The 26,785-nt window shown below is 41.6% G+C and overlaps 2 protein-coding genes across 2 annotated transcripts in view; one reads left to right on the top strand and one right to left on the bottom strand.

Moving 5' to 3' along the window:
• LOC125904589 (trophoblast glycoprotein-like) overlaps positions 1–26,785 on the top strand; it is a 567,815-nt gene that overhangs the window by 201,203 nt on the left and 339,827 nt on the right. The window lies entirely within an intron of this gene.
• The window catches only part of LOC125904571 (retinoic acid receptor beta-like), a 262,875-nt gene that overhangs the window by 142,596 nt on the left and 93,494 nt on the right, over positions 1–26,785 (bottom strand). The window contains exon 2 of the mRNA XM_049602062.1: positions 20,093–20,473. Coding sequence (XP_049458019.1) covers positions 20,093–20,282 — 190 coding nt within the window. The 5' untranslated portion in view covers positions 20,283–20,473. The remainder of the gene's footprint in view (positions 1–20,092; positions 20,474–26,785) is intronic.

Genomic DNA, 26,785 nt, shown 5'->3' with positions numbered 1-26,785 from the left:
TCATCATATGGCACTATTGCTAACCCTAACAAGCCTCTTTCCCTCATTAGGTTAAATGTAGACTAACCTGAGGAGTAACAGTCCCAATTTCATTTCAGACGTTTTACTATGTTGAGAAACAAGCAAAACATGGTGGTTCCAGCTCATTCTCTATTAGACTTCTCTCATTCATGAGCCAGCTCAAGGCACTGGGTCAAGACTTTCGCCTGAAGGCATCTAGAGTCCTTCGGAGGGAGAGAAAGAAGGAGGAATAAAGAAACGTATTATATCTCAGATAGAAAACAGCTTGACAGGCCAAGAAAGGTTTTGCCTCTGTGAGAATGTCCTGACATATAAAAATTGCATGCAAAATGAACTTCAATCAATATCCAGTCAATACATCACTGCTTTAAATGATGTTGAACCAGTGGAGTACGATGTTGTTGCAAGTGACACTATAAATCTGTCACAGATCTGTTTGTTCTCTGTCGGTCTTTTGTCTCACTCTGCTGTTTTCTGCCTCAGCTCCATACATCCAGCAGTTGTTAATCAGCCGCTGGAGCTCTACAGTGCTGCTGCCGCTGTTCTACAGAACCCAGGAGTATGTGGCTTAGCGCCTTTCAAAGCTTGCCTGCCCGCATCGGCACAAACAGACACAGCTCGCCCAGCTCCCTCTATGAGAGAACACATAAACAACCTTTTGTTCGTGCTCTCAAAAAAAAAAAAAAAAAAAAAAAGGCTCCACAGTCTGCTGGCCTTCCCCCAAGACAAACTCACTCGATTAGAGGGATCTGTTCATGGGTTGGGCATGCTGGTGAAGGCCAGGAACCTGAAGCCAAGTAGCAAATGGAGAGACTGAAGAAAGCAGCCTCTATGTGATGGCCCTCCAGTCCTTACGATGCTATCTCTACAGCCTACCGCTATACCAACAAGCATGCATCCAGTCGCTGTATACTCACTGAGCATGCTCAGCCTAATGTGATTGATGAGCCAGGAGCTAAGTTGTGACCAGAGGCCAAATACAGTGCTGTGGCTACACAAAGGGCTCGACCGAGTCAGACGCACTGCAAACACAACTGCTCGGTGTGTACGCCACAGCATGACAGATCACAGCAGAGACAGTAGGGCTCAGAGCATCTGTGGGAACTGGCCCTTCTCACACTTCTAAATGTGACCTCTATATTTACTCGTTTGATTTCAGGGACAGTGGGATAATTCCAACCCAGTGTTCCTACAAATGAGATTCATATCAGAGGAGTCTGCAGTGCTTTATTTACATTATATCCCAACATTTAGTGCTGATACAGTAAGTAGAATTTACTGTATGAAGCGAAACAGAGAATAAGAGAGAGGAGGGTGTTGCGTCGGTGTGCCAAACATCCACCTTTTAACCAAAAATTTTAGATGCCTAACCCTAACCATTCCTTAACCATAATTCCAACCCATTCACCAAAAAAATGTTGGCATTGTTTGTTTCTGTAAACCATGGATACGTTACATTTGTATTTCTTAACATTTTAACAATGCTAACGTCGTGAGCAGTGGTCTGGAGTGATCTTGATGTTTCTCAACAATGCTGCTGTTATAACACATGGTTAGGTTAAGGGACAAAAACCACCTGGTCATGGTTATGAAAAGATCATGTTTTGGCTCAAACCCTTCACGTTTGATAACACAAAAGTCGCTGGAAAAGCAGTGAAGGGGTGGCGAAAAACACCCTGGTTCGGTGGCTAGAACGCCACTGGGAAACACAGAAATGTGTCAGGAAAAAACACCAAGGTCCACATGGTAGAGTAACCAAGGGTCGCCAAAAAACAACCAGTGTTGTTTGTTGGCCTCAAACAGTTGGCAGCCCCTTTAGACACATTTATGGGCTGTGTATGAAACATACAAATTTAAACATATGTCATGGTTTGCAGTTAAGGTGCACCACTAAGGGTGCGTTGGCTATATATTGTTTTAATTTGAAAAACCACAATGTTTCCCTAATCTTTATCAAACCATAGCTGACATCAGAAAGAATATTAAAAACACTGACACTGGACATTTCAAAACATTATGGAATAAGTCGCGAGTATAATATTTCAACATATTTTTGTAGCTTTCAAAGTCATTTCTACTTGTGACAATGAGTGTGTTTACATGGACAGTTTTATTCCCTTTTCATTCGGGATGAAAGTTCATTCCTATTAAAAGTGATCTTGTAAACACCTAATTCGGATTGAAAATGGCCAATGCGATTGAACGGAAGGGGCTGAAAGAATTTCTCGCACTTGTATACACTCATTCCTCTTTAAGTTCATTCCGGTCTTTCTGCGCATGCTCGTTTCCTTGCCCTTCTGGCGCGATGAAGTATACAGTGCGCATAGCAACAGGCTGAGATACAGCAGTCAGACTCGTTGCATGTGGCTGTATTGCTTGGGCAAAGTCTGACGGGGCATGAAAAACACGCAACAGTTTAGCCAGATTATCTAAACTGCTCTATTTGTAGATAAAGCTGAAACTAAGCACACAAGTTATATCGCTAATAACGACTAATTCTATAGGAGAAGTGTGTGAGTGAACAACTTAGGTTAGTACAGTCAAAGTTAAGGAAGTCGGTCTGTAAAATGCAATGGATCACAACGCAAGTCAGGGTTTGTTTTAAACTTGTAGCAGTGTTGCCAAGTCTTGTTTCCAGATATCAGGAACAGCCTTTGGTAAGTGCAGTGTTGTTATTACTAATCATGGCCGAAAGTATGAAAATAAGAGCCAAGTTGTGATAAATTTGAATTATTGTTTCAGTACATTTACTTGCAGTCATTTTTCCAGAATGTCAGATAGCAATACCTGCGATTAAAAATACGTATATAGTATAAAGAGAGACGGCATGACAGCTTCTGAAAAGTAAAGCCAAAACATCTTGATCACGCCCTGGTGGCTGGCTGCAGTACATGTCACAAACCCCACCCCCTCCAAGTTAGCCGATGGGACATGGGCCAAACTAAAATCTCAATGGACATGTTAAATATTTATTTTTTTACTACAGAGGTTGTTGTCATTTTAGGTAGCTCTGTTTAAAAAACAAACACTTGAACATAATCAGCATGATAAGTTCAGTGTGCTATCAATGCTACTGTGAAGACTCTACCTCCAAATGACATCACCAGCGTAAGATGGCAAGGGCTGTATCTGGGACATTTTGGCTTCATTTTTGTACCGTGGCAGGAAGTGGGGACACTTTGTCCATCTTTATATACAGTCATTGGTCCACACAGACACGGGTATTTTTGAAAATGGGATTTTTCCTTCCTTTGTTCTCAAAACAATTCCAAATGAAATCTCAACATCCACTAAACCATGGGCTAGTAAGAGCATGCCAAACCAACAGGGGTAAGAATAACCCCAACCCTACAGCCAGGCAAAGCAAGAGAAGAAAAAGACTCGGGCCAATCAGACACCTAAGAAAATGTTATTACCTGGAGGCTACCTGGAACAGTGATCTCCATAGCGCATTCTGACACCTCTGTTCCTGCACATTTATGCGTAGACGTGTTAAAAGTCCCATGAGCAAGGTTAAAAACACTACTGTGGTCATGTCCACCATTGCAACAAATGGCAATGCTTCTCAAACGAAATATCGGCGCACACTCTGACGTTACAAGGCAGTTGTCATGACGATGAAAACAGACTTTCTGTAATATCCTCACCCCTTCAACCAAACCTAAAACACAGTTTACATGGATGAAAGGCCAAAAAGCAAAGAAAAGCTATGTTTGCAAACATGCCACGTACATGTGAACAAGGCCTGACTCTGCACATTGCTTATACGTACTCGTGTTTGTCTGTCCCTCTCCATTGACACTCCCATGTTGTTCCATCTCTGTGTGTATTTCAGAGTCAGGCTGCATGTTGTGGAGTATCCGTAGCCCATTTAGCAGAGTAAAGCGCATTGGCTCTCTATGAATGAGAGCGAACATCCGTCCAACTTATCTCTGAGTCCAGACTTGGGCTCTCTGCCTCATAATTACAGGTTCATACACACAACTCACGGACACACATTAAATAGCTTCTTTGTGGGTAGCTTAAGAATACCACTCATTTCCCACCCCCTTTTTTCCATTTCTGAGTCCAGATCAAATGAAGGGAAACACAGTGTGAAAACTGGACTTTGCTTCTCGTTCTGCTGCGACTACCAGGCTCTATTTGCACTGCCACTTAAGACTCTTATAAAAGCCTCAGTTGCAACGGCAGGATACACTTCCTGTGATCATTTATCTAAATCTCAAGCCTCGACCATATTTCACAGTGTTTGCATCCTCTGCAGGGCACAAACCTGGGTGCAGTAAAGCTTCCTATAGATGTGAACCAAATTTAGCACTGGAAAGTTCACGTTGGCCTGTGTTTGACTCCTGGATCTCCAGCTCCACCCGGCTCTCCCTGCCCCCACATCCCTTCCTGTGATGAAATCTACTCCTCATGGTTAGTTTCGGAGCCCCTCCTCCACTCCTTTACCACCCACCACCAGCACCAAAAAAGAAGCGATCTTTGAAGCGAGCCGCATCTCTGCTGGCCCTGTCGCACAATGAGATGCTCTCCGGCCGCTTTGTGCTGCGGGCCTCTCAATGCAAACACAGCTCTGAGAACTGCTTTTTCATTGTCTCATCTTCAAGGGGTAATAAATAAGAGGCTGGACAGCTAGACAAGCTGCTACAGGGCGAGAATAAGAATGCCGCTGTTAAAAAGGCTGGCTTTCAATCAAAGTCCATTCAAAGAATAGTTGGGGTTTTGTATTGACGCATGTTGTGCCTATTAATGAACATACAAAAGGAGCCATTTTCTTGATTTAAGGGTGGCTACCATGGAGAAAGCACTGTGACCACAGGCAGGGGAGGCCATACGTTAAGATGTGCATTTGTATATTTACCTCCAACAAAATGCCGGCAATTGCTTTAAAAATTGTACCCATTTGTTTGTTGACTGAGAAGTCAATTTATTTTCCAAAAAATAAGTCAAAAACGAGCTTGGATTCAGTGGAAGCAACAATCTTTTCCCTGTTATCGAGCAGATCCTCATGGCTCCGAGACACAAACACGGCGCAGAAAAAGCCCTCGGTCTGCCCACAGGTGCAAGAAATCATATCAATAAACTACAGTAAGCTCTGTAATCACAACAGCTCAGATCACAGGTTGCTTATTGCTTTGGGGAGTAAATACCATAAGATGCACTTCTAAATTGAAGCCTTCCCCAATTAGTTTTGCTCAGTTTTATTTTAATTTTCCCCTCGCATGTTCTTACAGACTATTATCATTCATGTATCGACATCATTTGGCTTTCGCCAGAGAGGAGATGAGGGTTCTTGACAACTCGAGAGTGAGGTGGATTGATGGTGGGCTCGCAGTAAGGCGGACTGAGCCTCTCATTAAACAGCTCCAGATGTGTGCCAGATGTTGGGGGGTCTCACCCATGAAAAAAAAAAAAAAAAAAGCCCCTCACCATAAAAAACCCCACGGCCGATGTGATCACAGTGGGTAGCCGCCGTTGCTCGCAGCAGCTCGGGCACCTTTCCAAACTCGAGACAAACTGTAGATCATGTCGTAAACACTGTTTTTAGGCTATGTGTGGAATGTGCGGCAGCATGTATGCAGAGGATTCTCCGAGCGCTACATGGGGAAAGTGGGGGCGGGTGGTGAGGAGACTCCTGGCAATGTGAACTATGGTTGAACTGTAGGAGGGAGTGCACTGAGAGGTTGGAAACAGTGGGGGTAAAAAAAACTCCCAGCCCCTTCTTCAATCAGTCATACGGCCCCGACAATAGTCTAGTTTGCAGACATTCCTCCATGCATTGTCGATGACCAATAATCTTTTCCTTACTTTTTTTTTTTTTTTCGTCCCACAAGCCTTGTTCTCATCACATTCAGCCCTCGGTGAATGAAGACACGCCGCCTCTTGCAGACAGCGGATGAAAGGCATATTGTATTTTGTAAAGGCTTGGAACCTGTTAAAATAGAAATGCTGTTAAACCTTTAGGGTACACCATGAGATGTAGCCCTCGCTCTCCTCGCTTCTCTTGGCGGAGCGGCTGGCGAGTTAGATCCATTCATTTGCCAGCCACTTGAGTGCACATTGATTTTCAATCCAGAGGGTTAGCACATGGTGTAATGAGAGAAGTCTGCATTATTCATACTTTGCCAGGGCTAGAAACCGCATGTGACCTAAATACCCTGCGATGGATTCTAAAATAACAACAGGAAAACACTGACAGACAGTCAGGCAGACACTGACTTGAAATGAGCGAGGTAGACAAAGGAAGGGGTAGGGAAAGAGGAGGGGATACATCTGGGGGGGGATGAATGTGTAGGTGTGTGAGTGTGCATTTGCCAAGTTTGAGAGCAAACTGACAGCTGAGTCTCTTTCAAGACTGGTTGCTGAGCAGACACGTTGTATCAGTGTGTTATTAGAGCGGAACAAAGACAGCATTAAAGCAAACAGTGTGTACAATGTATGTCCATGCATTTCTCTCATGTAGCGCCTCTCAGGCCTGACTCACTGCCGCACACATGGGTTTTATTACAGGGAAATTTACAATAAGCTTCCTCCTTCTGCAGCTGCATTATGAATACTGTCTGACACCGCTCCCTCTGCTCATGCATCACACCCCAACTGTGTCTGCTGCTTTAAAGGTGACATGCAGTATTTTTTTTTTATTTTTTTTTTTACATATTATGTAAGTTGTGACGACAGCTATAAAGGTGACCTCCAGTTCGTCATCATCTTACAGAAAACAACCATCGCTATGAGAAAAAAAAAGGTTACCTGTCTAAGCAGCAACGGAGGTGAAGGGACTTTTTTTGTTACTCTTCACTAAGTCAGCACAACAGCAGTCAGTGAAGACTGAACTGTGGATCATATATACAGTCATCTACATTAGTTCATGTGCAATAAAAACATACCCTTTTGAATGTTCTGCAGGTGGAGCTTATATTCTTGTATTTATAATCTTATTTTATTTTTTTTATACCTTGTTGTGTGCACTTTATCTTTTACTATTTATTACTTGTCTATTTCTGACTTGACTGAGAAGAATACCTTCGTACCCAGACAGTGTGCAGGTGTACAAATGGCACATAAATTTATCTCATCTTTGCTTATCTTATCTGTATGCGTCTGTATTTGTCTACACTCACACTTATCTGTAATTTGTATACGAGTACATCAGAGGCCAGATGCAATAATGATGTGTATGAACAAAAACCATGTGACTGATTGTGTTATTATTTTTGCAGCCTCCACAGTCTTCAATAAAACATCAATCAAAGCTGTACTTATAAAGTTCACTGCAAATTATTGGTAAGTGATGAATTGCGGCGTCTCAACTTGAGCTAGAGATGATTATCCATGCTTCTGTGTCCTCCAACTGGACTACTGTGACTCTCTTTTGACTTGTCTAAACAAATATTCTTTGAATCCTCTTCAAACAATCCAGAATCCTGCTGCTAGGCTGTGAACCAGGTCCAGCAGGTCAACACACATCACTCCCATTTTAGCTTCTTTACGCTGTCCTCCCATCAGGTCCAGGATTCACTTCAAGATACTTGAAGTAGGAGGGCTCAGTAGGTCCCTTAGGTCTTCAGAACAGGACCTTCTGGCTCCAGACTCAAAACAAAAGCTGATCGTGCCTTTAAAGCAGTGGCTCCAACACTATGTGACTCTCTTCCATCAGGTTTATGGTCTGCAATCTCTTTAGAAATATTTAAAAAACAACTTAACACCCATCTCTTCAAAACGGTCTTTGTCCCACCCTAAATTGTCCAGTGCTTGTTCCTTGATATGTTTCTGTTTGAGGCCTTAGCAGCCTCTGTTTGCTCCATGTTTTACTTTCTTTTGGTTGCTGTTTTATTTGTTATATTGCCTTTGTTTTTATTGATTGCTCGATTGTATTTTGTGAAACACGTTGTGAATTTCATGTCTGTAAAAGGTGCTACATCAAATAATTCTTTTTTAGTATAATTATTATTATTAACTCCCTGTTAATTATCTTTTTTTAAATTTTGTTATTGTGAAGCACTTTGTAAAGCCAATTTAATATGGTTTGCAGAAATGTAATGAGTTAGTGGTACGGATGGTACAAATATGTACAGCTGTGAATAACGACAGCTGCTCTGGCACTGTTGAACTTCACTGATGTGACACAGTTGGTAAAATTGCACTTTCTTTTCCGTCGTTAGCAGGTCTCATAAGGAGGTGGATGTTTAAGGATGTTTCTACACCCATTTACGGCAAACTGTGGGTTAAAAATGAGGCTCATGCACATGTGCCCAGCCCCACAATGATTGCTACTTAAAAAAAAGCTGGTGTACATATGGCATATTAATTTTAATGAAGAGAATACTTCTGGACATTTATGCCTCTGTGCGTACCATGCAGTAACCTCCAGGACTAAAAAATGAAGCCAACACCAGATTGCCAAAAACTGCAGTTCCTTAAATGGCCACTTGAGGCTGGCTACAGAAGTGAATGAATTCCCATAGACCCACATTTTAACATGCTTAACTTTACAGCAGAAACAAACGTGTTTACAGCCTGGTACGAAAATGGTTTTGGTCTTCATAGGTTGCTACGGTCAGATCCAGCCTCCCTCCTCCACAGCACCACCCTTTTGTCCACATGGCGATGGCCAATCTGCAGAACTTGAGGCCTCAAAACAGGAGTCCACAAACTAATGGATGATGTCGCGGTAGCTATGTCCATTATTTCATACACTCTATGGTGTGTACACACGGTTTTATGCATCTGGCAGGTGTGTTTTTTTTTGTTATTGTGACTTAAATTAACTTTTTTAGAAGGATTCTTAGATCCAATTTCTGTATGTGTCCAAGATTTGTTTTCTCTGCCTCCAACATGATAAAAACATATTCTAATGTTTTTTTCATCTCATGTATTACTTGTTTTCCTCTTTGTTGTTTTGTACTTTATTGAGTTATCTATTGTTAACTGTTTTGTCACCCTGGGCAGCTGATGATAAACCATGCCTGCCATCAAAGGGGTTGTCAGGTGTGGTTTCTACTTTTCAAACTTTTTGACCTGACAAAGATCCAGGCAGGATCTAAACATCATCTTTGTTAAATTTTTGTGGCGCGAAGTAAGTGTGCAGGTGTTACTTTTCCAGCATGTTTCTGCCTTCTACCTACTTGATGTGTGTATAATTACTCTCTTTCACATTAAAAGCCTACCAAAAAATTAGCCTGACTTTCTCCTCTAAAAGAAACTGTGTTAAAACATATATATTTAAAAACTATCTGCATGGCTTGACACCACTCGTGGTTTCAGTGTCTCTGTAACTGGCTTCAACGATCCTTTCAATTCACTTTTTACCCCTCTTACATCAGTACACATCTTACTGTGATGTAGCTTTACAGCAAAAACATTTGAAATACGTGCCCGAAGCTGACAGGACGCTCTCGCCGCTGGAGGCCTCGTGCTGCCATGTGGACATCAGGGATTAGAGAGAAAGAAACACTTCCTGAGCGATGGGGCAGGAATGTTTCCGTAAGCATCTCTGCATAAATTGAGGAGCAGGTCGACGTTCCCCTGTCAGATGAAGACTTTGATAATCTGTTGGGGTCGTGAGCAGGTAGGACACTGACAGGTTGGAAGTGCAGGTATCCCCTCCCCCGTAACCCCCAAGGCCAGACGGGAGGAGAGTAAAGGAGGGGATACGACAGATGGGGAGAGGCTGGTAGCGTGTGAATGACAGGATGTATTAAGCAGCTCGCTGATATGCTTGTGTGATGCTTTTTTTTGCACTGTTTTAGAATCAGCCAATGATGCCTGCACTTTGGTTTGATTTTGTGAAGCTGACCAGTAACTAACTGGTTTTACTGGCCCTTTATGAAAAATGTAATAAACTGGTGTCAGCCTTCATATGTACATTTTTGTAACTTTATAAACTGATTTTCTGACAAGCACCATCTTTATTTATTGGCCAGGTGTGCAGATGCATGATTTAAATTAAAAGTTTCGCTTTTTACTTTCATTCTGCGTAAAGCTACTGCTGTCATTTGTATGCTTCGTTACGTCACGACAACAAAGACGCAAAGGAAACAGGATTCTCGGAGTGAGACTGGGAAGGCAGTGGGATGCGGTGTGGTCTTTCGGAACAGCTATAAACACTTTCACGCAAGGTGACTGTGGCTCAGGAGGTAAAGTGTAATCAGATGGTCGGTGGTTCAATCCCCGGCTCCTCCAGTCCTCATGTCAAAGATTCCTTAGGCGAGATACTGAGCCCCATATTTCTCCCTTGCTGTGCCATCAGTGTGTGGTTGTGTTTGAATGTTTAACTGAGTAGCAGGTGGCACCTTGTATGGTTGCTTCGCCATTGCATGAATGTGTGTGTGAATAGGTAAATGTGGCATGTAGTGTTGAAGCACTTTGAGTGGTCGGAAGACTAGAAAGGGATCAAATGGCAGTCCATTTATCATTTTACCAGTCAACAGCATATCATGTTATTTTGTTTCAAGCAGACTGAACCTCTTAGTATCCCAGAGTCTAAACTATGTTTGAATGGTTTAAACCAACCCCTTAATTCTCTCGTATCGACGCACAAGGCACCCTATGTCTGTATGAGACTTATCAGGCTTTCAGCTAATTCCAACGTAATCCTGTCTGTGGCAGTAACATCGTAAACAGATCAAGTTAGTCCAAGTAGGAGTGATGGATGGGTCTGACACACAGGACTTTCACCTCACAGACTGGTGTTTGTGTTGGGTGTGAAACAAGCTTTTCATCCATGAAACATTAGCCTGAATGTCAGACTGAAGCTCCCAGAACCTTCAGTCTGACACTGCCTCCATTGAAGGTGATTTACAATGGGGAGGGAATTTGATTTTTCCCTAACCAATCAGTAGAGATCAACGACTCACCCAGAATCTGACGTCATTAGTATCCATGCCTCGGGGGTGCCGAAAACAAGCGAGCATTGCCCGTTTAAAATGTCTCCGTCGTCGTGCACACCCAGCTGCCGTTCAATCCAGTTTAGCAGCTTCCTTAATTTGGTCCTCCATTAACGCGAGTAGTAGCGAAATACCTCGATAGCATCGTTAATGTGGTCTTTAGGATCTGCAGGATCTGTAGCGGTCGTCATTGTTGCTATCCTCACCAGTTACCCACCGGCGTACAGCTTGACATCAGCGTGGCGCTGATTGGCTAATCGCTAGACTCGCCCCCACCCCCGGCGTTCATTGGTCCGTCCATAGTTTGGACAAGATAAATCGCAAATTCATTGCAGTATGCCAGACCAGAGATGCAAGCCTACTCAGTTGAGTGGGCGGGGTCTATGGTCTGGAAACAGGCTAATGAAACATAGTATGTCATGTAATTATTTTAACCCAAACTATAACCTTTTCTCCAAACTTAACCACGTAGTTTAGGTGCCTAAACCTAAAGTAGTTTTGGTGCTGACACATACATTTCCAAGTTTATTTTAAAAGACACTGCAGCATGTACAAAATGGGAATTGACACAGAAACCGACAAGCCTGAAAGTGGGGTACCTAGAGCGTCAAAGTTTGAGACGTAGAGCCACTGACCAAACCACTGTAATGAAGAGTTGGTGGTTTTAACACCCAGTCAAGGCTGGAACTGTGGTGTTTACACCTGACGCCCCTCCAGAATCTACAGAAATGTATTTCCCCAATTTTTTTTTCCTTAAATTTTGAAATATCAAATATACTGGCATGATGGGTAATTGTGTGTAAAATAATACAGAAACATAGTGATACATATTCATTGAGCTTTTATGGGGCAGTTGTTAAAAAATGCACTTTTGGGTTTAAATATTTCACTTGGTTTAAATGTAATAAAGCTTCACTGAACAGAATAAGTAAAAAGTTTAGATGGGATATTGTATAATGGAAGACATTTCTCCTTAATACAGATGTAATTGTGTAACTATGAACTTTTTTAACTTTCCATGCAGCCATTAGTTTACATTCATCTCTGTGCAACATATAAATAAATAGGCAGTCATCGTCATCATAAAGTTAAACATTTTCTAAATCAAACCTTAAACACCTTATACTGTTCATTTATTCTGCCACTACATTACTTACTATTATTAAAACCTGATACAGAGAACCAACAAAGTCATTTTTATTAAACTAAAGACTCTTAAATTTGAAGATTTGGTCAACTTTAAAATAAAGTATGTACAGAGCAAAAAATAACAGTTATTAACTGAAAGTATCAAAAAGTTGTTTCAGAAGAGAAAAAGTCAACATGCTTTGAGAGATATTTTTATGCTCAAAAAACACTGGTGAGGACCAGTGCCAAATGACATTGTATCTCAGTTAAACCTTTGAAGCCTGGAGCGACATCACTTTTCTTGTGCTGCTTTCGGACGCCTTTGAACCCTGAGCAAATTGGAGCGATGTCTTTCAGAAACATGGGGAAAAAGGCAATGAGCAAAAAATTAATAGATTTTTTTTTAATTAGCAAAAAAGAAAAAAGCTAGGGGAAAAAATTATATTTATAATTCTTATCATTATACATTTAATATTATGGTGCAGAATTATTACAGTTTTAAGCACTTTTTCTTTGTCATTTCCGTGTTTGTTTTTAACTTTATGTTTTTTAACTAATTTTCTTGTTTTGACATTTTTTCTTTTTTTACTTATTTCTTGCAAATTTTTGGGTAATTGCTTCTTTTGTTGCTGACTGCCTTCTTCCCAAGGGCTTTGCAAGAAATCAAGTCAATTTGCTCAGGTTTCAAAGGGTTAAAGGAGTGAGTTTATGGAACGACTGTAGTGGGGAACTGAAAACATGTTTATAATAATGGATTGATCAAATATGAAAATTGATGATCAGACTGTAAAATTGACATAGAAGAACAGGGTACAGGAACTTAAAGTGTGTAAGTTGCCTTTTGTTGGTTAGTGTGTGTGTGTGTGTGTGTGTGTGTGTGTGTGTGTGTGTGTGTGTGTGTGTGTTGTATTTTGCCTTGTTTGCCTGTTTTGGTTTGTTCCTAAATATGATGTGCTGTTAGGGTTGGTGTTATAAGCTGTAGATTCAGCCTGCACCTTTTTGGACAGCAGAAGTGTCTCAGTTATGTTAAATTACTTTATGGTAATGTTTTGCACTGTACTATTTAAGTATCTGCCATTTTCTGTGAGAGGCTGTGACTTCATTTACATGTATTGGTAATTAATATGTTCTTATTTCTATTTGCAAACCGAAATTAATTCTAAAACATGAGAACAGATCGAGTGAAAATTCTGTTTTCAATGACCTCAGTGAAATGAATGGAAGCTAATGGCTGCCTGGAGCAAAAAGAAATAAATTCAAACACAGCAGCATGGTTGGTGTAATAGTTAGCTGTGATGTTATGCAAGTAAAACATGCAAACCCACAGCTATGCTCCTTTAAAGAAACACTTTGTTGTAATGTCCCTTTAAAGGAACAAAGAATATCAGAGTTTCAGAGTTATTTGGGAAGAGAATATTCTAAACACTAACGCTTGATTATAATATTTCCTTTGTCTGTCGTCCTTTTTATCTCTCTCATACATACACATGCTCACACACACACACACACGCACACACCCTCAGTGATGTTGACTGGGCCACTGGAGCTCCCAGGAGGTATGTGGTGTTTGCAGTAGAGTTCATCTCCCTTTGTGAATCCCCCAGTAGAGGTAGAAGGCGGCAGGCAGGGCGAACCAGACCGCTGACCCAACAACAGCAAGTGTTTGAGTGTGTCCCCGGGGACGCTGCGACGGCCCAGATCGTTTGTGTGAATCCACAAATCCCTCTGAACGGCAGCGCTCATTACCTCACAGTCTGTTTCATCTGTTTTTTTCTTGCTGTCCAAAGTTCAGACGTGCTCAGACACATCTGTATCAGACAGCCTCACATTTATTCCTCTCTCTAATGTTGTGAATAATACAGTCTCTGCTTTAGTTTACTTCACACACCAAAGGATGATCAAGAGAAGACAGCCGCTGTTCTCTTTTTATATACTTTTTGTTATTGTATTCTTTATGTTTACCGTGCTGCATATTTCATGCCTACACTCTGTCCTGCCCCAGTCAGCAGGGCCAGATCATATTAATGTATTGATATTCTCTTCATCTCTTGCTTTCAACTGCAGGAACAGTCTTTGTACAATGGCAGGCTAATTTTACAAACAAAGAAAAAATAGTTGTTGTGGTTTTACTATAGGAAATATGAAGACACAAACATCTGTCCCTTTGAGTGAAGCCAGTGTTCTTACTCAGTGATTCCCAGCCTCAGATCTGGGACCCCAAATGATGTATCAAGGAGGTAACAAGATGATTGGTGATCTGGTGACCAAGTGAGGTAAAATTAAGGTAAGACTTCTCAATACTTTTTTGTCCTCCTCAGGCCTCTGAGAAACAGTCTATGGGAAAATCACTCCTGGATTGAACTGCTTTCAACTTATGCCAACCATACACTGGAAGACTTTGAAAAGACTTTGAAAAGACTAAAGTCTGACAAAGTCTCACATCTAAAGACAACGTGAGTTTTTAGTCACGCACTATCAGATTTTGCAAACACTGGGGATCTTTCAGGGTCACTTTTAGCAAGACTTTAACTAAATTTTTTAAGATTGTTTCCAATTCTGCTCCTGGTGGAGAATATTAGGCCAAACTCCGTTTAAGACATTTTAACAATTCCTTAAGTGTGCACAAAAACACATAGCTGGAGAAACACAAGATAAAAAGGTGTCATATGTGGACATTATTTTTGTCAGTTCAGCATCAGTATAATCCGTAAAGATAAGATGTATCTACGTACAAACGTTACATCTTTTATTTTGTCACCTCAACTTGCGACCAGCCTCCGATGCTTAGCTGCGCTATTTTATTAAGGGAGACCGTGGGAATGAGAGGCGAACTGTTTCAAAATGTACAATTTCTCACAAAAATAAGTGCTGGTTGGTGGATCTGACTCTGAATTAAACACAGACTCATGTTCACTCCACAACTTCACCAGTTTCTCCCTTTCCACAGACCAAGAGCCTCGAGACTTGTTCACGTTCTTCCGCCTCCCCAGAGTGCCCCTCCATGTTTACTGTCTCACTGGTTTGCTGCTTCCTGTTTGGTGCTGGAGAGAGCTAAATACTGGTTGCTGACAATATTCGATTTTGTCTTAACGTGAAGATGAGAAAAAGACTGACTTAAGATAGCGCACACCAACTGAGGTGAGCACATCCACACTCTCAGGTCTTCCTCTTCCATCCACCTCACCTAACCACCATGGGGTCTTCAGCCACTCTGCCCCCCGCCTCTGGAACTCCCTCCCTCAACTCTCCGTCTACTTTCAAATCCCACCTCAAAACTCACCTCTTTTCAACAGCCTATTGAATATGACTCCTGTCCGTCTCATCCCACACATCCACCGTTTACACAGAATCTCATTCACTGTAAACTTGTTTTGCTGATTATCATCTAATTAGTTAGTAATTCATTTTATGTTACTTTATTCCTTATCTCATTGACATTTTTTAATCTGCTGTTATTTTCTCTATCTTTGCCTGCAGGTGGCCTTGAGTGTCCCATAAAAATAAAATATATTATTATTATTATCATTATCATTATTATTATTATTAAAACGCTCATGATTTTATTTTAACACTGAAAATTAGTCAGCAACAGAGAAATCCCTTGAAAACTTGTCTGGTGTAAGACCAGCACTATAGACGTGTGACAAGAGGCCACAGGTAAAAGAGGTTGGAAACTACTGCGGGTATTTCATTAATGGTGTCGATGAAGCATGCTCCCTAATAAATGACTCACATTGCAATACCTTCACTGTAATGTATTTTATCATGTCACGCTCACCACTCTGCTGCTCTTTTAATAAGCTGTATTTTTCTTCACTAATTTTAAAATCATTTCTTTGGCCTTTTTTCATTCGATGTAATGCTACTGTCAATGAAACGCTACACTTCCTGTAGATGTTCAACATTAAAATCCAATTAGTTAATTTTGAAGGAAGCGTGCCACTAGCTCACCTAAAAACACTAAGCTAGCTAGCATTACAGCTCAGCCAAGGAGGACACCATTAATGTTGACATCTTGCGCTGTCACAAGCACGAGTCTCTCGTTCATGAGTAGATGCACATTTCCTTCTGTGCAGTGACACGATCGGTGGATGTAGTTCGGTAGAAAGAAAATAGTTCCTACATGAAACTGCTCACAACAAGGTCTGTGGATTTAACCCTCAACTTGAGGTATTTTCATTTAAATTCATTACATTATTGTGGCAGATGATCAAGAGATTGATATATATTACAAAAAGTGGTTTTATAAAGTCATAATTATTGTTTTCAACAATAACACACTTGAACACAGATGCAGTACACCTACCCATTACATTCTATTGTTTTTGAGATTAGTCCCAATAAAGAGTGCTGCTACCTTCAGTCTCGACCACCAAGGGGGTGCTTGACTGTCATGACATGTCAGCTTCATTACGAGCATAGCTGCTGATTAACACAACAATAGATGTAAAAACACGCAGAAACAATACATCTGTGATCAGTTCCCTAATTTTATTTTAACAATTTTCTAAATTATTTTTTCTATATTATTATTTTCTCTTTATTTTTTATTTTTTTTATTTATTTTCTCTTTTCCAATTTCTCGTTTTATTTCATGGAAGTGATCAATGTAAGCGCACTTGTCCTTTAAACTTAATAAAAAATAAAAGCTAACAAAATAAAAGACACCTGGTACATTCGTTACAGCTGTATCAGTTTTGAACAGTTTGAACAAGAGGCTGCACTGCAACGTGCAAATCACTCCTTCTCGTGGCTGCCTGCGCTTTCAAACTACAACACCCATAATTCATGTAGGAACTGCTTGGATTTCGGGACTGTCCCGAATTTTTCGGCACAGTCCACAATCCAAGCAGTTGTCCTGAATCCTGAATCCTGCCCTGATTGTCCCGAAAATTACACGGAGGTTGCCGAGGAGGTCAGATACTTGCGTGCTAGGGCAGACAGCTTTTCATACAATGCTGATGTCTCTGTAGCGCTGCAGCTCTCCCACAACTCAAGCACAAAGAAGCCCAATCGTGCTTACAGACGGATTTTATAAAAGGCAACTCTGTGGCATACAGAAACAGAAAAGTTAGAGATTAAAAATGAGATTAACGTGATCAAAAAACACAGCGTGTTAAATATGACTGTAATTAATTATTCGCAATTAACGCGATAATTTGACACCCCTAAACATAACTGTCTCAAATCTTCACCTATTGTAAGTACTGTTGATGTGACAATTTATGAATATTTTTGCCTTTTTGTGTGGTTCATTCATGATGAGTCTTAGTGACAATAGCTTAACACCAAATGATCAAACAGCAGTTATAGAAAAGCAGTTTTACCACCTAACAGTTGTATGCCTCCACGAACCTGTCAAGTTTCTCTTACACTTTACATCTGTCTGTGAAAATACGGATACTTCACGCACGTCTTCAACCCAGCAGCACACAATATCTGTACAGTCAGCACAGTTTCAAGGTGAACACCCAAGATTAGTGTCACTAGTTCAGTACCAACCAAATGTCTCCCCGTCTGTTCCTGACTTATGATGTTGAGTAACGGCCAGAAAACTGTGTTATGCAGAATATTATGATGTCACAATGAAGCTGACCTTTGACCTTTTGGATATAAAACATCATCACTTCATTATTTTATCATATGAGACATTTGTGTGAAATTCTGCGATGATTAGTCTTGAGTTATTGCCAAAAAATGTTTCCCAGGTCACGGTGACCTTGACCTTTGACCTTGAACATCTAATGAGTTCATGCTTGTAGAGTCCAAGTGGACGTTTATGCCAAATTTCAGGAAATTCCTTCGAGGCCTTCTTGAGATACAGTGTTCACGAGAATGAAATAAATGCAAAGTCAAGGTGACCTTGACCTTTGACCACCAGAATCTAATCAGTTTATTGTTGAGTCCAAGTGGATGTTTGTGCCAAATTTGAAGAGATTTCCTACTAATATATGAAAACCAGAAATTCGAGTAATGTCTCTGATTTAAATCTGTTTCAATAAAGAACTGCTTCTCTCTGCAGATGAAGCAAATACAGGCTACAATATTAATTGAGAGTTTACGCCGTAAGGAATGAAGACTACACATCAGCGTTTACTGTAGAGCCTAAAAGCTCTCGCTCTGATGGATGAGAAAAGCTTTGATGGATAGTGATAGATAGAGACATGATTAAGAGATCTGGCATTCATCTTGTGTCTAATTTCTCAAATGAGGCTGTTTATCAACCCGAATAAAAACTCTGCTCAACAAAAACAACAAATATTGAAATTGACTCTCTGTGTTGTGTCTATTTACACTTCAGAGTTCAGCGGCACACAGAGCTGCACACCTGAGCTCCTCACTGGGAGAAGAATCCCCCCTGGGTGAACCCGCCTGCTGGTTTTCATGTCAGAGCAGATTTTGAGGTGGTGGAGAGAGGAGAGAGGGAAGAGAGGGGGGGATTGGAGGGAGTAAATATGTGGAGCTGAGAGTTGAAAACAGCAGAGCTGAGGCTTAGGCAACACAAACCAGAGTGTGTCAAAATATTGCTACAGTACTTGAAGGCATCAGGGGCTGCTTCAAGTGAGGAAATAATCCAGGAGCCATGCAGCTATCTGGATTACTCACTGCTGTCTGAGATACATCATCATGTCCTGTCTAATAAACATCACCTCCTAACAATACAGCAAAGTCCTTCATTTTAAAGTAGAACAACAACAAATATATATTTAAAAACAATACAATCAGTTTGAGGATTTAGTGCTACAGATTTTGTTCACTGCCTCTAAAGCCAGCTAGCTTATAAGACCCTGGATTCGTCCCGTGCCAATGTTTTTACAATACTGGAACTTGCTTTCTATAATACAGTAATTGCACATTGTCAACTATGATATGCTTTAAGATCGGCAACAATTGTGGTGACCACTAATACGTCAATCACAGGTCTGTAACAGGACACAAACTTTGGTCCCCTGCATTCAAAGTCAGATGTTCCACACAAGCATCCACCATAAAACGTCCACACCCTTATGCCGCATTCACATGGAATCTGGAATCAGGCAGGCGGCAGGCAGGAGACATCTAAGAAATAAATAAGTGGTCCGATGGAACAGCATGACGGCAAAATGAGACACATGTGACTTATGACACGTGATTGTTGCTATGGCGGTGTTTTTTGCTACAGACTCGGTCTATGGGCTACAACGTTAGCCAGATAGCTCTCTAAGCTAATAAAGCAAATCATAACGTTACGTTTCATATTACGTACCTGGTATTCCATCCAGCTCTGCGCTAATCGCGTCCCATATGTACGCCTTCTTGATAGGCTTTTAAAGTTTGGTCATATAATTCTGGGTGCTGCTGCACCAAAAGCACTAACTTTTCGTTGTCGAGTCGTTGTTTTCTTTTCTGTTTTGGAACTACGTCACATCTGGTTGAGTATTCCGTAGTCTGTGAACGGTAAAAGTTAAAATATTTTAACTCTGGACAGCATTGCCGTCTACCGTTGCCGTGGAAGGTATTCTCTGCTGGCCTCGCCCAAGTTTTACCGTCCTTCTCTCGTCCACTAAAATGACATCCGGTTTGCTGTCTGCCGTTTGCCTGATTCCATGTGAATGCAGCATTACACCTTGTTTCCACTACGCAGGCACTCTATATCTTACACACCTAGCATGCTACCAATGTTAGTTAGCTAAGCATGCTGTCAAACTTTTTACTAAGAAAAATATATATAAGCAGCTCTATTACAACCATTAATCTGTCGGTTTATACATTTTCATGCTGACTTCCTGTGGCACAGTGGTCTGCCACAAAAGTTCAGTTTTTTCAGCGTAGTAGAGGTGGACCTAAAACATGGAAGGAAGAGTTCATGGAGGTTCTCAACGAATACATACACAGAGCTATGTGGGAATGAGGTGTTATGTTCTAGCTTTATACATTAAGGGCACACTATTTCCTTCATTGGGACTGAATGTTTGCACAGATAACCCGATCGGCAGAAATGATGTTGGCATTGTACATTTCTGCAAACCACAGATACGGTAACCAATTGGTTGTGGAGCAGCAGGGGTACTCACCAACAGGCGAGGGTGTGCTGCCGCTGCTGGACGGCTGCTGGATCTGCAGCCTCTGCGGTGACGGTGGCGGCAGCTGCGGCAGGGAGCTGATGATCGACGGGAACAAGAAAGGATACACCCCAGGTGTGTAGCGCCTCATCTGGACCAGTGGAGGACTGCTGCGGGGCTGGGCGCGGCTGGCGGTCTTCATCACAGCGATGGGCGAAGGGTGCGCTGAGCACTGAGCAAGCTGAGGCCGCGTGACACCGGAAGGCCATCGGGTGAACCCTGACTGTGGTTAATGTGTCTGGAGCAGGTGTGGTGCCACCTCAGCACTCCAGAGATGCATGGTGGTGGAGTTTAGTGTCACCCAGGTGAACTCAGAGGCTTGTTTCACTAACACTGTAAAACAGACACACATTAACTATGAGTTAGTTACATGTCTGTAGCTCCTCCAACAACAGATGATGAATTAAACTGTATATACTCATGAATAAAAATATAGTCCTTGTCATTCTGATGAGAAACCTATGGGAATATAACAAGTGGTAGCACTGTCAATTTCTATTTGTCTAATGCTCTATTCCTGCCTCTACTGTAGCTTTTACCTCAACGTCTTTTATACTCAGGGGAGCGTCCTCCAGATCAACCACTCATTGGCTTGTTTGAAACCTGGCTGTTCATATAAATCATAATCCCACCATTTAATTCTTACTTATTGTTTAGTTATTACCACTCTCACTGCCCCTAGACAATTTTAAGAGTAGCACACATCCCTTAGCCTAAGTGACTTTAAATTAGCAGCACTGGTTGAGCCTTGTTTCAACAACAAGAAATACAAGAAGTCTACCAATGAAAATGTTCTATTCCTTTCCATTTTTCATCACCCCTCTGTTGGGGTACCTAACACCCTGATCCAAAACCAAAAGGTGGATCTAAGAGCACTACAGTCTATTGAATGGTCAAGAGAGAATTGTCACTCTTGCTGAACAAGGACTCAATGCACAATCCAACAATTTTTAAATACGCCATCAATTGGGATAGAGACTGTAAACCCTGGAACCCTGTTCCATGGACAATCGCTTGCATGCAGATGTTCCTCTGCATCGCTGGTAAAAAGGAAATACAGCAAGAGCTGGATAGAGCAGTGAAGCAGCTACTAACAACCCTGCCTACAGTTACTGTCAACAGAAGGAACGCAACACAGGCCTAGGGTTTTGGTACACGTCCATACGGATGGTGTACAGTTCTGAGGGTACCACGTTGAAAGTGTGTGGTGGACACAAGGCTTTGGTCCGTCAGTTGGTCTGAGCACCATTGTGGTCCTGAGTCAAACATCTCAAAAATCATTGGCTGGACTGCCATAAAATTCTGCACAGACATTCATGGTTTCCGGAGGACGAAGCCTAATTCATTTGGTGATACCTTGACCTTTCTTTTAGCATCATCAGCAGGTCAAAGTTTTCAGTTATCCAGCAAAGTGTTTGCTTGATGGATTGGCACAAAGTCAAAAATGGTGCAGACATCTGTAGTTCCCAGATGATGTATCCTCTGTGGTGACTTTTCATCTTGCATCAACATTAGGTTTTGGTTCAGAGGGAAATATCTTAACAACCGCTGGATGGATTGCCATAAAATGTAGTACAGACAATTATGTTCCTCACAGGATGAATTAATATAACTACAATGATCCCCTGAAATTTCACATCCATGTTTATTTACCAGCTTTTCTGTGGTTGCTGGGCTTTGCTGTGTATCTTTAGCCTGGAAATCCAGACCCAAATCTAGAAAGATTTAGGGTCTGGCTATGAGTAATGCAAATGGCCCAACTCGAGGGGCGGCACCAAGCATGCATTTGAAAATATCACTGCACACAATTGGATAACACTACGACCAATCAGAACAATACACGGGGGTGACGTATCCAGAGCTTAGCTACCAGCGGAGCTAACTGGTAGATTAGACTCTCAGTCGGCAAAACAGCAAAAACGTCCTTCTTGCAAAGGAAAGATTCGAGCGCCATCTTCTGTTCCTCTTTCAGAGAAAAAGCCAAGTCTAACTCGTTCATTGTAGCGGCCAAAGCCATTTCAAACAACTGGTGTTCATCCGTAGCCATCTTGCAATGTTTACTGACTGATTCTGGACTCCGGCCCGCCTATATCAGATATACCGATGTGATTGGTGCAGCTCGGCTCCAACGGCATGGGTAATGAGCATCATTACTGACTGCCAGAGTGACTCGCTGAGCAAATTCAAATTGTGCTCTCGTGAGAACTCTGGATTTCCAGGGTAGTGTATAGACCATTTTTGCAGCAGGAATTTTATATAATACACAAATATATATTTATATTTCATTGGAAGCTACTGGCATAAATGTGTGTGTCCTCGTACAAATGCACAAGATAAACAAAAAAAGTTGTCTGGCTGGTTTTGATCAGATACAAATATTTGACCTTGCTGCAAAGACAGACTGCTTGTTGATCAAGCAGGGGGTAAAAAAAAACTAACTCTGTACAGTAACACTACAAGCTTGGTTCAGTAGCTCGAACTGATAATTCCCAGTTTTCAAGGACTCCCCAAGACATTTCTAGCAGAGACACTGTCTTCATAAATCAGATTCACTTCACCTCCAGCGTCCACCCCACCTCTCCTCACATCAAGGTGGCTGCTCAGGGTACCGATGAAGATGAGAGAGGTGGAGCTGAGGTGTGATCAGTCCTCACTGCTAAATTCTGTTTAACAGAGTTATAAACTGCTACAGTATAATGGTGCTCATAACGCTCTAATCTGCAGTCAGGTGAACATTAAAGTGATCTGTAACCACACTTTGTAATTAACGACCACCAGATAGCGTCTTGTAGCTGTGCTGGATGCCACTGAGGAAGGCAAAGACAGAGGAGAGGTCAAAGTAGAGAGGACAGGGACACGGTGTAAAAATATGATCTGTATCTGGGTGTCATGACACTGGAATATAGAATGGGATCTGCTGGCCTACTCTGAAGACTCAGATCTTTGAGTTAGACAGGTGAACATGAAGTCCACACTCTGTTTTCAGGTCATTATAACATTTACTTTGCAGACACTTTTGTCCAAGGCAACTTTTTTTCTACATGCATACTTTGGGGTCAGCTTGGGGTTCAACGTCTTACTCAATGATATCTGTACATGTTTTAACCTTTATTTATTTAGGGAAGTTTTAGAGAGCCCAGGTATCTTTGATTTACATTTAAAAGTGCCAGGCAGCTACTGCTGTTGGCGTGTGAGTCGAGCAGTTTCAGCGTCAGTGTGACATGAGTGTGAGAGAAGGTCCTTCAGCACTGCATCTAACCTGTGTAACAGCAGCAACAGAAAGTTTGCTTATCTGCCAGGACTCAGATAAGACACATAAACGTACACAGTGCTGAAAGAATGAGACTGTGCGTACTTGGCATTAACATGCATCTTGTGTGAGCTATTTACAAGTGGATATTGCTAAATGCAATTGTAAAAGACCATCAAGATGCACTGTGATCAGATCACTCAAACACCTTGAGGAGGTCTGAGCGCATTTGACCACATATCCTTTGTACTATAAACCCTAATGCATCCTGATGCGTCCCAGACAAGGACAACATTACCAACGCAGGACCTGGTGGTTGTTTCAGTGCCAGCATGCTAACACTCTAACTTGCCCATTTCATGACAAGTTGAATTAAGTGTTGTGTGACCCTCCGTTGTTTTGCCCTATGGAAGGAGACGTGTTAAATTCTGCTTAAAGCAATCTTTCCAGTGGCACCAACACAACCGCTAATGTGACTAGCTAGCATACTGGAGAGCAGCTGGCAAGAGTGTGAGCATAATAACTGTGCATGGGGCCCTTTGACTTTCTAGCGGAAGTGAAGTTGGCAGTGACAAAGTCTGAACACAAGTGGTCACCTTGAGACGTCTGATAGACACAGATGTGAATGGTGATGTGTCACAGCTGTTCAGTTGGGTTTGGTCACCACGCTAAAACCAGGTGTAAACAGGCTCATGTGGCCATATGCAGCCCAGACCATCTCCAAATGTGGTCTGAGTAATCGCAACTCAAAAGATGCATTGCGGACGCGTTGGGTGCATTCACACCTGTACTTAGAGCTGTCCACTTGTGATCTAGTCACCCAAGATAGACGCTAATACCAGGTGTGAACACGGCCACATTCACATCTGTCTTTGCAACCACTGAGCAGCTCACCTGGAGAAGTTGGGATTAAGGGCCTTGCTCAAGGTAGTAATGAAGGAGGGACAATTTCCCCGCTAAGATCTATCCACCAGTCTAGGGATGAAACTTTAAAGACATCACTGCCCATGTGGATAGGTGGAACTTGTAGTTAGAACCACCAACTTGCTATTAAATGCAAACCGACAGCTATCCCAGATTGTCATATAAATCGCTTGTAGTAAAGAAGTAAACACCAGGGTATGAAGACTTGTCATGTATATGGAGCAGCAAAATGTCAGTACCAGGTATGAAAAATACAGTAAAATAAGTTCTTGTTCACGACAAAACTTTAGTAAATGTGTTTATTTTCTTGGAGAGAGTTAGATGAGAAGATCGATACCATCCTCAAACACAAAGTATGAAGCTTTTCCCAGGTGATAGTTAGCTTAGCTTAGCACAAAGACTGGAAACAGCTTGCCTGGCTGTGTCCAAAAGTGACAAAATCTGCCCACCAGCACCTCCAAAGCTCACTGATTAAGATGTTATATCTCATTTGTTTAATTAATACAAAATCCATCCTTGGTAAAAATGGATATGAAGGCGCTTCATTGTATTCTGTGCATACATAATTGAATAACTGATCAATACTATATTTGACTTCATGTCCCTGAGAGAGACACACTGTACTGTGCGCACTGAAGAAGTTTTTTGTTTTGCTGCATGTGCCCTTGCTGTGGAGTTTTAGTTGGTAATAGAAATGCAATTCTCACTACTCCCTGTGCGTAAGGAGTCATTCAGGGTTAGGGCTGGGAGGTTGTCGGGTGTCTCAGTAACACGTTGAAGCTATGGGAGATAAGAGATGCTGCCGCTTCCAGTGGGAGGAGAGCTGTTGCTTGTTTGTCTCCAGCAGTCTTCTCTCCCCTGGGGTTCCCTGCTGTCATACACACATTTCTGATTACTGTAACAGTTTAATCAAGAGGGACGGAGGAAACGCACACATCCAGCAACTTCTACTCTCACTCACAGGAGACTCTCAGCCATGAAAGTTTTGCTGTTGAGAAAAGTCTGTACAGTACTGTCAGTGTGGAAGAAAGGACCGGAAATGGGCCACTTAAAAATGAAGAGAAGGTCTTTATTAAAGGTGACCTTCCTTCCTTTCATGAGCTGTTTACACCTCACGTTTCCACTTTATATAGTAAAGATAGCTCAAAACCTATATGACTGGACCATGTGGGAACTTAATCTGAAAGGACAGACACAGGAAGTGTCCACGCTCAGCAGTCAGACAGGAGTCAGGTTAATTTCCAGGGCTGGTACCTGCGGTTATTCCACAGGCTAGTTAATAACATGTCGGGCAGGAAATCCAAAGTGTGGGATCATTTTGAGAAGGTGAAGGACAAATCCAAGGTGATGTGTAAACTCATCTTCATTGGTCGACTACAAACATGACGAATCATCTGAAACATGGAAGTAGGTACATGCCCATTAGCCCACAGCGTCATTAACAGGCGGCTCGCTCAGTGTGTGCACTTGTAGATAAAATATAGGCCTATATTAATCTGTATCCCCTCTCTAGATTGGGAGGTTTTTGCAAGTCCATTAACACAGCACAGACGTAACTCTCCTTTTCCTTCAGCAGCAGTTTGTGGAGCTCTGAATCGTGGGGTGGATTACTGCTCAGAGTAGAGGAACTGATTAGAGGAGCGGCAAACTTTTAGACCCAGCTCAGTGAAAGGTTAAGATTCACTTTTACTGCACCTGCTGTTCTGCTGCTCTGTCTGTGCCCAGAGTACGCTCTACACTGCAAGAGTGTGGAGCACTTATTAACCAACGTTATATATATTTATTCCAACAGTGCTACTTATCAATGGTCCAGCTCCACAAATAGAAAATCAAAACCTGGCAGCAGATGTTTTAATCATGACGGGCCACCACAAATAAATGAATGTGTGGGAAACCCTGATGATTCTTGCAAAAACAAATGTCAGCGAGTGATCTGCAGTTATATAGTATTATGATATTTGTCCTTATAAGTCATTACTAAATGCTTTATAGTGTTTTGATTATTGTTATAAAGCATTATGAAAATTTAGGAGTGCTTATAATTCTGTAATTTATGAAATAATTGCATAAATTCTGCAGTTTCAGGGACTATAATGATAATATTAAGGGCTATGTGGATACACTTAGAAATAGCAGACAGTACCTTAAATTGTTAACATTAATAAGATAAACAAAACTCATTGTCAGATGTAAGGGGGTGTAAACATAAAGAAAGACAACAGATACATAGAGTTTTTTTTAAGTTGTTATGGAAAAGCATTAATAGAGCTCAAGTGGGGAAAAGCACTCACCAAGCAAAGTTTGTTTTGCTCATCTTGTGCATCTTATGTGCTTTTAGTGCAGTCATGGCAATGTTTTGCAGCTCTTAAGAAGTAAACAGCCACTTAAGTCCAAAAATGCTTGGATGTTACGCAGAAACTAGTGAGTGCCTTTATGCAGAGATGAGCCGCTTAGACAAACGTTATCTATTT

This window comes from Epinephelus fuscoguttatus, linkage group LG17, assembly GCF_011397635.1.
Source record: "Epinephelus fuscoguttatus linkage group LG17, E.fuscoguttatus.final_Chr_v1".
Lineage (NCBI taxonomy): Eukaryota > Metazoa > Chordata > Actinopteri > Perciformes > Serranidae > Epinephelus > Epinephelus fuscoguttatus.
Note: the sequence above shows the minus strand (reverse complement) of the source record. Positions and strands in the feature narration are given on the sequence as shown.